The sequence below is a fragment of the Rana temporaria genome, chromosome 2 (assembly GCF_905171775.1).
Source record: "Rana temporaria chromosome 2, aRanTem1.1, whole genome shotgun sequence".
Lineage (NCBI taxonomy): Eukaryota > Metazoa > Chordata > Amphibia > Anura > Ranidae > Rana > Rana temporaria.
In genome coordinates this window covers 21,505,481-21,520,652 of record NC_053490.1, presented here as the reverse complement: position 1 = coordinate 21,520,652, position 15,172 = coordinate 21,505,481, and the positions used below count along the sequence as shown (strand labels likewise).

The window sequence follows — 15,172 nt, the reverse complement described above, 5'->3', positions numbered from 1 at the left end:
TACATCACCCAAGATTCCCTGCACACCCCCAGATCTACATCACCCAAGATTCCCTAAACACCCCCAGATCTATATCACCCAAGATTCCCTAAACACCCCCAGATCTACATCACCCAAGATTCCCTAAACACCCCCAGATCTATATCACCCAAGATTCCCTAAACACCCCCAGATCTACATCACCCAAGATTCCCTGCACACCCCAAGATCTACATCACCCAAGATTCCCTGCACACCCCAAGATCTAAATCACCCAAGATTCCCTAAACACCCCCAGATCTACATCACCCAAAAATTCCCTAAACACCCCCAGATCTACATCACCCAAGATTCCCTAAACACCCCCAGATCTACATCACCCAAGATTCCCTAAACACCCCCAGATCTACATCACCCAAAAATTCCCTAAACACCCCCAGGTCTACATCACCCAAGATTCCCTAAACACCCCCAGATCTACATCACCCAAGATTCCCTAAACACCCCCAGGTCTACATCACCCAAGATTCCCTAAGCACCCCTAGGTCTACATCACCCAAGATTCCCTAAACACCCCCAGATCTACATCACCCAAGATTCCCTAAACACCCCCAGATCTACATCACCCAAGATTCCCTAAGCACCCCTAGGTCTACATCACCCAAGATTCCCTAAGCACCCCTAGGTCTACATCACCCAAGATTCCCTAAGCACCCCTAGGTCTACATCACCCAAGATTCCCTAAGCACCCCTAGGTCTACATCACCCAAGATTCCCTAAACACCCCCAGGTCTACATCACCCAAGATTCCCTGCACACCCCCAGATCTACATCACCCAAGATTCCCTAAACACCCCCAGGTCTACATCACCCAAGATTCCCTAAACACCCCCAGGTCTACATCACCCAAGATTCCCTAAACACCCCCAGGTCTACATCACCCAAGATTCCCTAAACACCCCCAGATCTACATCACCCAAGATTCCCTAAACACCCCCAGATCTACATCACCCAAGATTCCCTAAACACCCCCAGATCTACATCACCCAAACATTCCCTAAACGCCCCCAGATCTACATCTCCCAAGATTCCCTAAACACCCCCAGATCTACATCTCCCAAGATTCCCTAAACACCCCCAGATCTACATCTCCCAAGATTCCCTAAACACCCCCAGATCTACATCTCCCAAGATTCCCTGCACACCCCCAGATCTACATCACCCAAAAATTCCCTAAACACCCCCAGATCTACATCACCCAAGATTCCCTGCACACCCCAAGATCTACATCTCCCTAGAGGCCCTTTCTCTACACACACCCATATCTATATCTCCCAAGAGCCCCCTCACCCCCCGATCTACATATCCCAAGAGGACGCCCCTTCACCCCCCCCCCCCAACCAGGTCTACATCTCCCAAGAGGCCCTTTCCCTACACACATCCCAATCTACATCTCCCAAGAGCCCCTTCACCCCAGATCTGCATCACCCAAAAATTCCCCAAAACACCCCCAGATCTACATATCCCAAGAGCCCTTTCCCTACACCCCTCCAAATCTACACCTGACAAGAGCCCTTTCCCTACACCCCCCCCCCCCCCCCCAAATCTACACCTGACAAGAGCCCTTTCCCTACACCCTCCCCCCAAATCTACACCTGACAAGAGCCCTTTCCCTACACCCCCCCCCCAAATCTACACCTGACAAGAGCCCTTTCCCTACACCCCCCCCAAATCTACACCTGACAAGAGCCCTTTCCCTACACCCCCCCAAATCTACACCTGACAAGAGCCCTTTCCCTACACCCCCCCCAAATCTACACCTGACAAGAGCCCTTTCCCTACCCCCCCCCCAAATCTACACCTGACAAGAGCCCTTTCCCTACACCCCCCCCAAATCTACACCTGACAAGAGCCCTTTCCCTACACCCCCCCCAAATCTACACCTGACAAGAGCCCTTTCCCTACACCCCCCCCAAATCTACACCTGACAAGAGCCCTTTCCCTACACCCCCCCAAATCTACACCTGACAAGAGCCCTTTCCCTACACCCCCCCCAAATCTACACCTGACAAGAGCCCTTTCCCTACACCCCCCCCAAATCTACACCTGACAAGAGCCCTTTCCCTACACCCCCCCAAATCTACACCTGACAAGAGCCCTTTCCCTACACCCCCCCAAATCTACACCTGACAAGAGCCCTTTCCCTACACCCCCCCAAATCTACACCTGACAAGAGCCCTTTCCCTACACCCCCCCCCCCAAATCTACACCTGACAAGAGCCCTTTCCCTACACCCCCCCCCAAATCTACACCTGACAAGAGCCCTTTTCCTACACCCCCCCAAATCTACAACTGACGAGTCCTTTCCCTACACCCCCCCCCCAAATCTACACCTGACAAGAGTCCTTTCCCTACACACCCCCAGATCTACATCTCCCAAGAGCCCCTTCCCTGCACATACCTAGATCTACATCTCCCAAGAGGACTACCCTTCACCGCCCCAGGTCTACATCTCCCAAGAGCTCCTCCCTACGCACCCCCAGATCTACATATCCCAAGAGGACTTCCCTTCACCCCCCCCCCCCCCCCCAGATCTACATATCCCATGAGGACTTCCCTTCACCCCACCCCCCCCCAGATCTACATCTCCCAAGAGGACTTCCCTTCTCTGCACACCCCCAGATCTACATCTCCTAAGAGCCTCTTCTCTACAAACCCCCAGATCTACATCTCCCAAGAGTACTTTGCCTACAAACCCCCAGATCTAAATTGAAATCTCCCAAGCTCTTGTGAGTCATGGCAGCAGAATTTGGTATTGTGTGTATGAAGAGGGGGAGCTGGGATATGAGGAGTCCTGTAGCTCAGCAGGCAGGGCTGATGATTGACATGTGTCTGGATTACAGAGATGGCTGTACAGAAGTTATTCTTCATTTCAGGAGTTGGGTCTCTTCTACTCGGCTTCATCATCACCATCAGTGGTGATCTGGAGGAACCATGCTCGCTGCGGGGAAGGTTGTCACCAGGCTGGTGTCGCACTGTCCTTGGCACCGTTGTCACCGGAGTCTGAGCAGGATAAGTGTGCGAGAAGCCCTCGCCGGTCATGACGGCAACGCAAAGAAAGTAAAAGTCCAGGTAGGTGAGGACTGATCTGCTGAGCTCCTCAGATATCTGATTCTCCATTCATGAAGAGCTGCAGGTCAGCATTGCAGAGACCGATACCGGTCTCTAAATCCCCTTCTCTGAGGTCTCACCGCAGTCACATGACCGTCACATGACCACCACGTACCCCCTCCTTCACCCCAGACTTGTGGAATAGGGCCAGAGGGTTTACAACAGGGTTTGACAACTTTGCTTGGAATCTAGGAGCCAGCTAAAAAAGTTAGGAGCCAGAAAAAGCGTCTTGCCAAGCTCGCGCGCAGAAGCGAACACATACGTGAGTAGCGCCCGCATATGTAAACGGTATTCAAACCACACATGTGAGGTATCGCCGCGATTGGTAGAGCGAGAGCAATAATTCTAGCCCTAGACCTCTTCTGTAACTCAAAACATGCAACCTGTAGAATTTTTTTAAACGTCGCCTATGGAGATTTTAAAGGGTAAAAGTTTGTCGCCATTCCACGAGCGGATGCAATTTTGAAGCGTGACATGTTGGGTATCGATTTACTCGGCATAACATTATCTTTCACAATATAAAAAAAAAAAACTGGGCTAACTTTACTGTTGTCTTTTTTTTTTTTTTATTATTAAAAAAATAGTATTTTTCCCCCCAAAAAAAGTGCGCTTGTAAGACCGCTGCGCAAATACAGTGTGACAGAAAGTATTGCAACGACTGCCATTTTACTCTCTAGGGTGTTAGAATGAAAAAAATATATATAATATCTGGGGGTTCTAATTGAAGGGAAGGAGATGGTAGTGAAAAACACATTAGAACTGCTGTTTTACTTGTAATGCCAACGGCCACCACAAGATGGCGCCAGATCACAGAAGGAAGCTTAGGCCTGCAGAAGGCCGCAAAGCCGTGGCCTCAATTACCGGCAGGCGCCGGCCGGTAATTGAGGCCTTCTGCAGGCTTAAAGTGGAGTTTCCATCCCAAATTTTTTTTTTCATTATTGTGCTCATTAGACCTAAAAAAGTAAAAAAAAAAAAAAAAAAAAAAAAAAAATGTTTTACTCATCTGGAAATGCCTGTTGCTATGCGGTCCCACGAAATCTACCTTTAGAATCACCTAGGATTCTGACATCATCTCCCTCTAATGCTCCTGGGAAATGTGTGTCATCATTTCCCAGGATGCAGTGCGCTGTCCAATTATCACTCCTCATCCAAGACTTCCAGGAAGTAAGTGCTTGTAGGCTTCACAATGCCCACAAGCAAAATGACAACGGTGTAGATATAGTTTTTATAAACTATCTTTTTCGAACATCTATGCGGATCGGCGGCGGATTGTAAAATAATAAGTGACCGGATTTATATTATAAAAACGCAGGATGAAAGGACATACATTTAAAAAATGCTAATTGTGGTTGGAACTCCGCTTTAAGCTTCCTTCTGTGAAGGCCGCAAAGGCGTGGCCTGAATTACCGGCAAGCGCACACAGAGACACAGGATCCTGTGTCTCCGTGTGCCCCCACGGAGGCCGGTAATTGAGGCCGCGGTTTTGCGGCCTTCTGCAGGCCTAAGCTTCCCCGGGCGCCAGGCCACAATTTCTTGTCGCAATTGCGACCGGGTGCCCAAATTTTTTCGAGCCCTGGTTTACAATCACACTCGGCAGCTTCTGATGATGTCACCAATCTTAGGAGATGTCGCCAAGTCATTGTACAGTTGTAACAGCTCCTCTCCTGGACTGAAATGGCTTTCTCTGATTTCGCCGTACACTGTCAGCTTCTCACAATGTGCATTATAAGCTGCAGCAAGTCCGATTTGGAGTCCTTCTCATCACCTAGCTAGAGGACGTCCAGCATCATCTAGCACTTTCCTCCCCCAGCTTGACTCTCCCTGGCCTGCCTTTTTGGTTCATTGGATTTCAGTTCTTTTTAACCACTTCCCGACCGCCTCATGTAGATATACGTCGGCAGAATGGCACGGACAGGCACATCAACGTACCTGTACCTGCCTGCCTAGACGTGGGTGGGGGGTGCGATCGGGACCCCCCCCGCTACACGCGGCGGTCGGGTTCCCTCGGGGAGCGATCCGGGACGACGGCGCGGCTATTTGTTTATAGCCGCTCCGTCGCGATCGCTCACCGGAGCTGAAGAACGGGGAGAGCCGTATGTAAACACGGCTTCCCCGTGCTTCACTATGGCGGCTGCATCGATCGAGTGTTCCCTTTTATAGGGAGACTCGATCGATGACGTCAGACCTACAGCCACACCCCCCTACAGTTGTAAACACACACTAGGTGAACCCTAACTCCTACAGCGCCCCCTGTGGTTAACTCCCAAACTGCAACTGTCATTTTCACAATAAACAATGCAATTTAAATGCATTTTTTGCTGTGAAAATGACAATGGTCCCAAAAATGTGTCAAAATTGTCCGAAGTGTCCGCCATAATGTCGCAGTCACGGAAAAAATCGCTGATCGCCGCCATTAGTAGTAAAAAATAAACAAATAATAAAAATGCAATAAAACTATTCTCTATTTTGTAAACGCTATAAATTTTGCGCAAACCAATCGATAAACGCTTATTGCGATTTTTTTTTTTTTTTTACCAAAAATATGTAGAAGAATACGTATCGGCCTAAACTGAGGGAAAAAAATGTTTTATATATGTTTTTGGGGGATATTTATTATAGCAAAAAGTAAAAAATATTGCATTTTTTTCAAAATTGTCGCTCTATTTTTGTTTATAGCGCAAAAAATAAAAACCGCAGAGGTGATCAAATACCACCAAAAGAAAGCTCTGTTTGTGGGGAAAAAAAGACGCCAATTTTGTTTGGGAGCCACGCCGCACGACCGCGCAATTGTCTGTTAAAGCGACGCAGTCCCAAACTGTAAAAACACCTTGGGTCTTTAGGCTGCATATTGGTCCGGGGCTTAAGTGGTTAAAACAGGTTAAAAATCATGAAAACAGGTTTTTGTTTATTTTATTGGCATGTTGACTAAAAAGGGGGCAGGGAAGATGCACAAGAATTGTCAGTCTGAAAGTGGTTGTAAACCTCGGACATGAAATCTGAACAAAGCACATCCCTCTATAATGTGTACTTGTCTCCACTCCAGAGCACTAAAGGGGGTTATTTACCAAAGCTTGAGAGTGCAAAATCCGGTGCAGCTCTGCATAGAAGCCAATCAGCTTCCAGGTTTTATTGTCAAATCCTAATTGAACAAGCTGAAGTTAGAAGCTGATTGGCTACCAGGCATGGCTGTAACAGATTCTGAGTCCACCAGTTTTAGTAAATCTAGTTTCTGTCCTCTGCCTCATCGCTCTGCCATCTGCGTGAGTCACTTCTGACACCAAGAGATAAAAAGGTGGGAGGGGGAGGGAGCTCCAGCTCACAGCCTGTGATTGAAAGCCTCAGCTCTGTTCTAGTATGCTATGTGATGAGTGGTGTGGGGTCACTCCTCTCCTCTCCAAGCTCCCCACACTGAGCTCTACAGAATGTCATTTCAGCTCTTAGCCCCCTGCTTTCTGACAGCTCAGCCAAGCTTTATAAATTCTGCACTTCGAACTAATGAAGAGAAGAGTAGACTGCAGATACAACTTATGTAGGAGGATTTGTTTAATCTCTGTTTACCACCTGAGGATAGTCACTTCACTGGGTATATTTGTTCCGACCGCCCGTCGCAGTTGTACTGTGGCAAGGTGGCACGGCTGTGCGAATCGACTTGCCTATACGTTGTTTTGTGCACTAGACCGTGTGGGCACTGATTGGCCAGAGGGTGGTGCCATTCGGCGGAATCCGACGGACACAATGTCCGCCTGCCACCCGCGATCATTCCCTGCAGAGCCTATGTAAACAAGGCAGATCGCCCTTCTGACCAGGGCCGTTTGAAGGTATTTGGGGGCCACAAGCAAAATGGACATAGAGGCCCCCCCCCCCTGCATGCACGCAAAGCCTACAGGAACCGGTGGGCGGCCTCCTCCTGGTGGCTCCGGACTGTGAGGGAGGGAGGAGGAGGGGAGAGGGAGGAGGAGGGGAGAGGGAGGAGGAGGGGAGAGGGAGGAGGAGGGGAGAGGGAGCCAGGCAGGACACGAGCGGCGCATGGATACAGACCGACGGTAGCGGTGATCTTACCGAAGGCCGGGACAGACTCATGTGTGGTGCGCCCAGGGGTGTATTTAGGTTTTGTGCTGCCCTAGGCCTGGTGAAACTCGGACACCCCTTCTTTTTTAAGACTCGTCCTGTCATTTTCATGGGATGAGTGCACAGGGTGGGATGGGCACAGGGTGGGATGGGCACAGGGTGGGATGGGCACAGGGTGGGATGGGCACAGGGTGGGATGAGGACAGGGTGGGATAAGCACAGGGTGGGATGGGGACAGGGTGGGATGGGGTTAGGGTGGGATAAGCACAGGGTGGGATGAGTACAGGGTGGGATGGGGACAGGGTGGGATGGGCACAGGGTGGGATAAGCACAGGGTGGGATGAGGACAGGGTGGGATAAGCACAGGGTGGGATGGGGACAGGGTGGGATGGGGTTAGGGTGGGATAAGCACAGGGTGGGATGAGTACAGGGTGGGATGGGGACAGGGTGGGATGAGGACAGGATGGGATGAGCACAGGGTGGGACGAGCACAGGGTGGGACGAGCACAGGGTGGGACGGGGACAGGGTGGGACGGGGACAGGGTGGGACGGGGACAGGGTGGGACGGGGACAGGGTGGGACGGGGACAGGGTGGGACGAGGACAGGGTGGGATGAGCACAGGGTGGGATGGGGACAGGGTGGGATGGGGACAGGGTGGGATGAGGACAGGGTGGGATGAGGACAGGGTGGGATGAGGACAGGGTGGGATGGGGACAGGGTGGGATGGGGACAGGGTGGGATGAGGACAGGGTGGGATGGGGACAGGGTGGGATGGGGACAGGGTGGGATGGGGACAGGGTGGGATGGGGACAGGGTGGGATGGGGACAGGGTGGGATGGGGACAGGGTGGGATGAGGACAGGGTGGGATGGGGACAGGGTGGGATGGGGACAGGGTGGGATGGGGACAGGGTGGGATAAGCGCAGGGTGGGATAAGCACAGGGTGGGATAAGCACAGGGTGGGATAAGCACAGGGTGGGATGGGGACAGGGTGGGATAAGCGCAGGGTGGGATAAGCGCAGGGTGGGATGGGGACAGGGTGGGATAAGCACAGGGTGGGATAAGCACAGGGTGGGATGGGGACAGGGTGAGATGAGCACAGGGTGGGATAAGCACAGGGTGGGATGGGGACAGGGTGGGATAAGCACAGGGGGACAGAGCATCTTTTAATTTGGGGGGAGAGGGTGGTATGGGGATATGTGCTGGGGAGTGATTTGAGAGGGAAGATGATATGTGCTAGTGGGGGGGGGGGAATCGGACCCCCCCACACACACACTAGCACATATCATCTTCCCTCTCAAATCACTCCCCAGCATATATCACCATACCACCCTCTCCCCCCACATCACTTCATTCGTTCCTTCACCTCTTATTTGCTCCCCCCCTTACCTCCTGTTTACTGTGTGCACTGTGCAGCACGGCTCTCTCACTCGTGTCTCTCCTCGGCTCCTCCTCCTTGTTGTGTACACATTGAGCCATGAGGGGGGGAGGAGCCGAAGTGTGACTGTATTGCAGTCAGTGGAGAGAGAGGGACGGCTGCACTGTCCCGGGTGACCGCGCCACTTCCACCCCCCTCCTCCCGCACAGCTGAATCCTGGAGTTCAGTGCAACTGCACGCTTCGGCACTGAACTCCAGGATTCAGCTGTGCGGCTCTCCGTGCGGGAGGAGGGGGGCTCGCGGGGAGCCTGTGAATATAGCATCAGGCAGACAGACGAGCCAGCTTGGGGGCCCCTTACTAGCTCGGGGCCCCAAGCAATTGCTTGCCTTGCCTGTCCTGTTGCGACGGGCCTGCTTCTGACAGGGGAGGACACACAGGGCCAGATTCACATAGATGAGCGGCGGCGTAACGTATCGTAGATACGTTACACCACCGCAAGTTTTAATCGCAAATGCCTGATTCACCAAGCACTTGCGATGAAATCCTCCGCCGGCGGCCTCCGGTGCAAGGCGGGCCAATTCAAATGGGCGTGTGCCATTTAAATTAGGCGCGCTACCGCGCCGGACCTACCACGCATGCTCCGTTTCCGAACTCCCACCGTGCTTTGCGCGCCGTGACGTCATTTTTTAGAACGGCGACGCGCGTAGCGTAATTCCGTATTCCCGGACGGCTTACGCAAACAACGTTATTTTTTAAATTTCGACGCGGGAACGACGGCCATACTTTATACAGCAATACGATTGCTGTGTAAAGTTAAGGCACCAAAAAACGTAGCGAACGCGAAAAACCGTCGGGAATCGCCGTAACTCCTAATTTGCATACCCGACGCTGGTTTACGACGCGAAGCCCCCCCAGTGGCGGCCGCGGTATTGCATCCTAAGATCCGACAGTGTAAAACAATTACACCTGTCGGATCTTATGGATTTCTATGCGTAACTGATTCTATGAATCAGCCGCATAGATAGAAACAGAGATACGACGGCGTATATCTCCTTTGTGAATCTGGCCCACAGATCCTGTGTTTCTGCTAAGCAGGAACACGGATCTCTGTTGTTCCAGTCAGTCCACCCCCCACACAGTTACTAATCGCTCCCAGGGAACATATTTCACCCTGGTGCCCCTGATGTTAACCTCTTCTTTGCTGGTGTCAGAGTAGTGATCGGTGCTAAAATGACGCACTGTTACTGTAATAGTGTCACTGGTCCCCAAAAAAGTGTCACTTAGTGTCCGATTTGTCCACCGCAATTTCACCGTCTCAGTAAAAATCGCTGATCGCCGCCATTACTAGTAAAACAATAAATAAATACAAAATTCCATAAATGTATCCCATAGTTTGTAGGCGCTAAAACATTTGCGCAAACCAATCAATATACATATTGGCCTAAATTGTTTAAGAAATGTTTGATTTTTCTCTAGTCGTCTTCCAGGACAGCCTCTTGAGAGACCTTGGGCTCCTCCCTCCGGGACAGGAAACACGTACACCCTTTTCTTTAAAGGGCAGTCCTCCAGGTCTCCTCCTCAGTTATTTGTGTTTCCTGCCAGAAGGGAAGGAGCACGTCAAGGGACTAAGAAAATGCTGGACTTCCCTCTCTGCCTTGGTACCCCTCTGTTCCTGGTCGGAAGAGGAGGTCACCAAGTTCCTGCTGCTGTCCTTACGCTCGGGGAGAGCGGGGACCCTTGGGGCTTAAAATCCTCCCCCCTATCCCCAGTACCTGGCCTCAGTAGCGTGGATTTCCACAGCAGGGGACTCAGCATGGCGGCGGTGAGTGACGCTGGCTTAGCCATGCCGCCCGGCACTTACTTCCTCTTCCGGAGCGGCGCTGAGGGGTGGGGCGGATTCGTTCCTCGGGCGGAAGTGCGTCAGAGGAACGAGTCATCAGGGGGCGCCGACGGATGTGGTCCCGTCCGTCAACAGGCGCAGCAGAGGAACGAAGGCTCCGGAGCGGCGTGTTTCACGGCAGCAGCGCTGTTTACAACACGGGGACTGATGGAGGAAGCGAGGGCTACAGACTCCGGGTCCACCGGCTCCGGCATCTCCCAGGTAAGGGGGCGAGGCCGTTCTGCCTTACTCTGGGGGATTAGGTCTGGAAACAGACCACTATCACTTCTCCCTCCCTGGGTGGGGAACTTGGTGGAGGGACTCCCCCGCACTTATTTTCTGACCTATCTCACAGTGGTGTGTGGTCATAGGGGCTGTTTTCTGACGATTATGCTTGGCTATGTGTTTGCTTGCAGGTCAAAGCTCAGGACAAGACAGCAGTCCAGGCCCCAAAAAGAAAGTGCGCTGTGTGTGGGGAGAAGTTAGGCTCTAGCTGGAAAAAGCCTCTATGTGCTGAGTGCATCGCCAGTTTAGTTAAAGACGACTCCACTGCGGAATGTCATAAAGTTTTGACATCTGTCAGGGACGAATTGGCATCCACCTTCAGCTCCTTTAGGGGGATGATGGATAGGGTGCAAATGCCATCCCCAATTTATAAAGCCTCTAGTGCACCATCCTTGGTGGCCACTCCCGGAGTGTTTGAGCAGGAGGAAGAGGAGGCTGGTGGGTCCACACGGTCCCAAGCCTCTTCCCAGATGGACTCAGCATCGGGCTCAGAGGTAGAGGAAGATTCCTCCAGGGGGACAAGATACAAGTTATCTCTAGAGGACGTAGGAGAATTGCTTAATGCTATCTACGAAACCTTAGAGATTCGAGAGGAACCGGTCCAGCTATCAAAGCACGACCAGTTATACCAAGGGTGCAGTGCTCAAAAGACCAAGGTCTTCCCTGTCCACAAGTCGCTAATAGAAGCTATCTTGCAGGAGTGGGAGCAGCCTGAAAAAAGGCCCTTTTTTGCGGGGAATTTAAAAAGGAGATTCCCTTTTGAGGATAATGCATCACAGCCCTGGAACAAAAACCCCAAGCTTGATGCACCCCTAGCCAAGGTCTCTAAAAGAACCGACCTGGCCTTTGACGACCTTGGATGTCTTAAGGATCCCATGGACAAAAGGGGTGAAATACTACTCAAAAGAGCATGGGATGCCTCCACCATTGCACTAAAACCTGCTCTGGCAGCTACGTGCGTGGCTAGAAATCTAGAATGTTGGCTCAATCAGCTTCAAGCCCACATTACAGCGGGTACTTCTAGGCAACAGATTCTGAAATCTTTCCCGTTGCTTATGAAAGCTGTAGGCTTTCTAGCTGATGCTTCTTCTGAATCAGTGAAGCTGGCAGCTAGATCAGCTGCCCTGGTTAATGCGGCCAGAAGGTCAGTCTGGTTAAAGACGTGGACCGGAGATGCAGCGTCAAAACTAAAACTCTGCGGCTTGCCTTTTTCGGGGGACCATTTGTTTGGTCCAGGCCTCCAAGAGGCGCTGGAAAGGACGCAGGATAAAAAGAAAGCTTTTCCCGAGAGAAAGAAAAAAGATGGGAATAGAAAGTTTTTTCGAGGGTTCAAGCAGAACCAAAAAGACGATAACCGTCCTAAAAAACACTGGGCTAACCAGAAAGGACGAGGTCGAGGGGGTATCTTGTTCAACCCTCCTCAGGCTACCCCCAAAACCCAGTGACATTCAGGTCCCCGTGGGAGGAAGACTGGGGGAGTTCCTCCTGCAATGGACAAAGTCTACAGTCAGTCCGTTTGTTTTGGATATAATAAAAAACGGTTACAGACTAGAATTCCTGTCCCCTCCCCCTCCATTACTTCTAATCACCCAACTACCAAAAGATCGGGAGACAGCGGAAGCCTTGAGCCTCCTCATAGGAGACTTATTAGACCAGAGAGTCTTGGTGGAGGTTCCCCTAGCGGAAAAGGGTCTAGGAGTGTATTCACACGTGTTCGTGGTGAAAAAACCCTCAGGAAAATACAGACTGATATTGAATTTGCGCCCCCTGAACAAGTTTGTCAGGTACAAGCGCTTCAGAATGGAGTCAATTTTTTCAGTGACCAATCTTATCTTTCCAAATTGCTTTATGGCCACGGTGGATCTGAGGGATGCATACCTGCATATCCCAATTCGCCCGGAAAGTCAGAAATTTCTGAGGTTGGCAGTGAAGATGGGGACGACAATCAAACACTTCCAGTTCAGGGCTCTCCCCTTTGGACTGTCGTCCTCCCCAAGAATCTTCACCAAAGTGCTGGCAGAAGCCTTGGCGCACCTGAGAACACGGAATATCACAGTAATTCCATACTTGGACGACCTCTTATTCTTAGCCCCATCAGGTCCCCAACTAGAGAGCGACCTAAGGGTGGCCCTGTCCTTCCTGAACTCCTTAGGGTGGTTGGTCAACAAGGACAAATCACAACTGGTACCTTCCCAAGAAGTCATGTATTTGGGATACAGAATTTCCTCGGTGGAAAGAAAGACCTTTCTCCCACTGGAAAAATTCCACAAATTGGAACAAGCAATTGCACAGCTTCAAACAAATTTAGAAGCCAGTATCAGGGAGGTGATGAGGGTCTTGGGACTCATGTCAGCATGTTTCCCAGCGGTGCCCTGGGCCCGGTTCCACCTACACCCCCTTCAGGGGCTTATGCTCAAACATTGGAATGGCAGGAAGGAAGGGTTGGACCTTCCAATGCCTATCCCAGACAGAATCAAAAGAGATCTGTGGTGGTGGCGGTCCAAAAAGAACCTAGTGGGAGGGCTCTCATGGCAACCCCCAACTGCCCTGGTGCTGACCACCGACGCCAGCGGAAAGGGTTGGGGAGCCCACTTAGAGGAGACTTGGACCCAGGGACAATGGTCCTCTTCAGAAGTCCTAAAGTCATCAAACCAAAGGGAGCTGTTGGCCGTCCTAAGAGCCATACAGACTTTCGGGAGTCGCCTAGTAGGACAACACCTACAAGTAAGAACAGACAATGCGTCTACGGTAGCCTACCTAAACAAACAAGGGGGCACAAGAAGTCCAGCCCTTCAGGCCACGGCGACACAAATTCTAAGCTGGGCAGAGAAGAATTTGATATACCTTTCGGCAGTCCACTTGAAGGGATCTCTAAACACCCTGGCCGACTTTCTCAGCAGACAGTCGGTAAATCAGGACAAGTGGTGTCTGAACCAGGTTGTGTTCGAGCAAATAGTGTCTCTCTGGGGATTACCAGAAGTGGACCTATTCGCTGCAGAAGGGAACAAGAAAGTTCCAGTGTTCTTCTCTATCCACCATCAGGACAGGTCGAAGGGTATAGATGCCTTCGCCCATCCCTGGCATTTCAACCTAGCATATGCCTTTCCCCCAGTGAGATTAATTCCCAGGGTAATTCAGAAGTTTATCAGGGAATGCACGGACCTAATTCTGGTCACGCCGTTTTGGCCGAAGCGGCCTTGGTTCACCAGCCTAAAGAAACTGGCTCTATATCCACCTTGGTCACTTCCGGAGAGAGAGGACCTACTGTCCATAGGTCCGGTTCTTCACCCTCGGATAAAGAGCATGAAATTAACTGTTTGGTTTCTGAGGAACAACTCTTAAAAGCCCGTGGTTTTTCAGATAGGGTAGTGAAAACCCTGCTGGAATGTCGCAAGCCAGTGACAAGGGCTATCTACTCCAAGATCTGGAAAAAGTTCAATTCCTGGAGGTTGGAGCAAGGGTCTTTCCAAACTAATATTCCAGCAGTGCTGGATTTTCTGCAAGCTGGGGTAGAACTGGGCTTATCCATAAGCACCCTCAAGGTACAGGCTGCGGCCTTAAGCATTTTTCTGGAGACTCCCCTTCAGCAAGATCGCTTTGTTAGGAACTTCTTCAAAAGCCTGGCAAGATCCAAACCCGTTAGGGTTAAAGCATGTCCTACATGGGATCTCTCGCTGGTACTAAAAGCTCTTACCAACAAACCTTTTGAGCCGCTGGAGGAATCTTCTCTGAAGCATGTGACGTTGAAGACAGCATTCCTAGTCGCCATAACCTCGGCTAGGAGGGTTAGTGACCTTCAGGCCCTCTCTATTAGAGAGCCCTTCCTGAAGGTTTTAGATGATAGGGTCATTCTTAGGACGGACCCAAATTATTTGCCAAAAGTGGCATCGACATTCCACAGAACTCAGGATATTATCCTACCAACTCTGCATTCCTCGTCAGAGAGTGATGAGGGGGAATTGTCGTCCCTACTGGACGTTAAAAGAAATATTTTATTTTATTTAGAGGCCACTAAGCAGTTTAGACTTAGTGATTCCCTTTTTGTTAATTTTTCTGGTACCCGTAAAGGTTACGGGACGTCTAAATCCTCTATAGCCAGATGGCTAAGGATGTTAATTACTGAGGCTTATCAGATAGGGGGTAAAGAACCACCAATTGTCAAAGCACACTCTACCCGGGCAGTTGCAGTTTCTTGGGCAGAGAGAGCCGGAGCTTCCCCGGAAGAGATCTGTAAGGCGGCAGCCTGGACATCCTATTCAACCTTTGCAAGGCATTATCGGTTGGACCTTATGTCAGATAAAGATCAGGCCTTCGGACGAAGGGTCCTACAGACAGTGGTCCCACCCTAAAAAAGAGTAAGTTTCTTGCTTATCATCTCAAGAGGCTGTCCTGGAAGACGACTAGAGAAAAA

The 15,172-nt window shown here is 51.0% G+C and overlaps 1 protein-coding gene across 3 annotated transcripts in view; it reads left to right on the top strand.

Annotated features, from left to right (window-relative positions):
- NARS2 (asparaginyl-tRNA synthetase 2, mitochondrial) overlaps positions 1–15,172 on the top strand; it is a 102,172-nt gene that overhangs the window by 1,893 nt on the left and 85,107 nt on the right. For all 3 annotated transcript variants that reach the window (XR_005747325.1, XM_040339964.1, XM_040339965.1), the window contains exon 2: positions 2,916–3,111. Coding sequence is in view for 2 of the 3 variants with exons in the window: in XM_040339964.1 (XP_040195898.1) it covers positions 2,974–3,111 (138 nt within the window). In the remaining variant the exon portion in view is untranslated. The remainder of the gene's footprint in view (positions 1–2,915; positions 3,112–15,172) is intronic.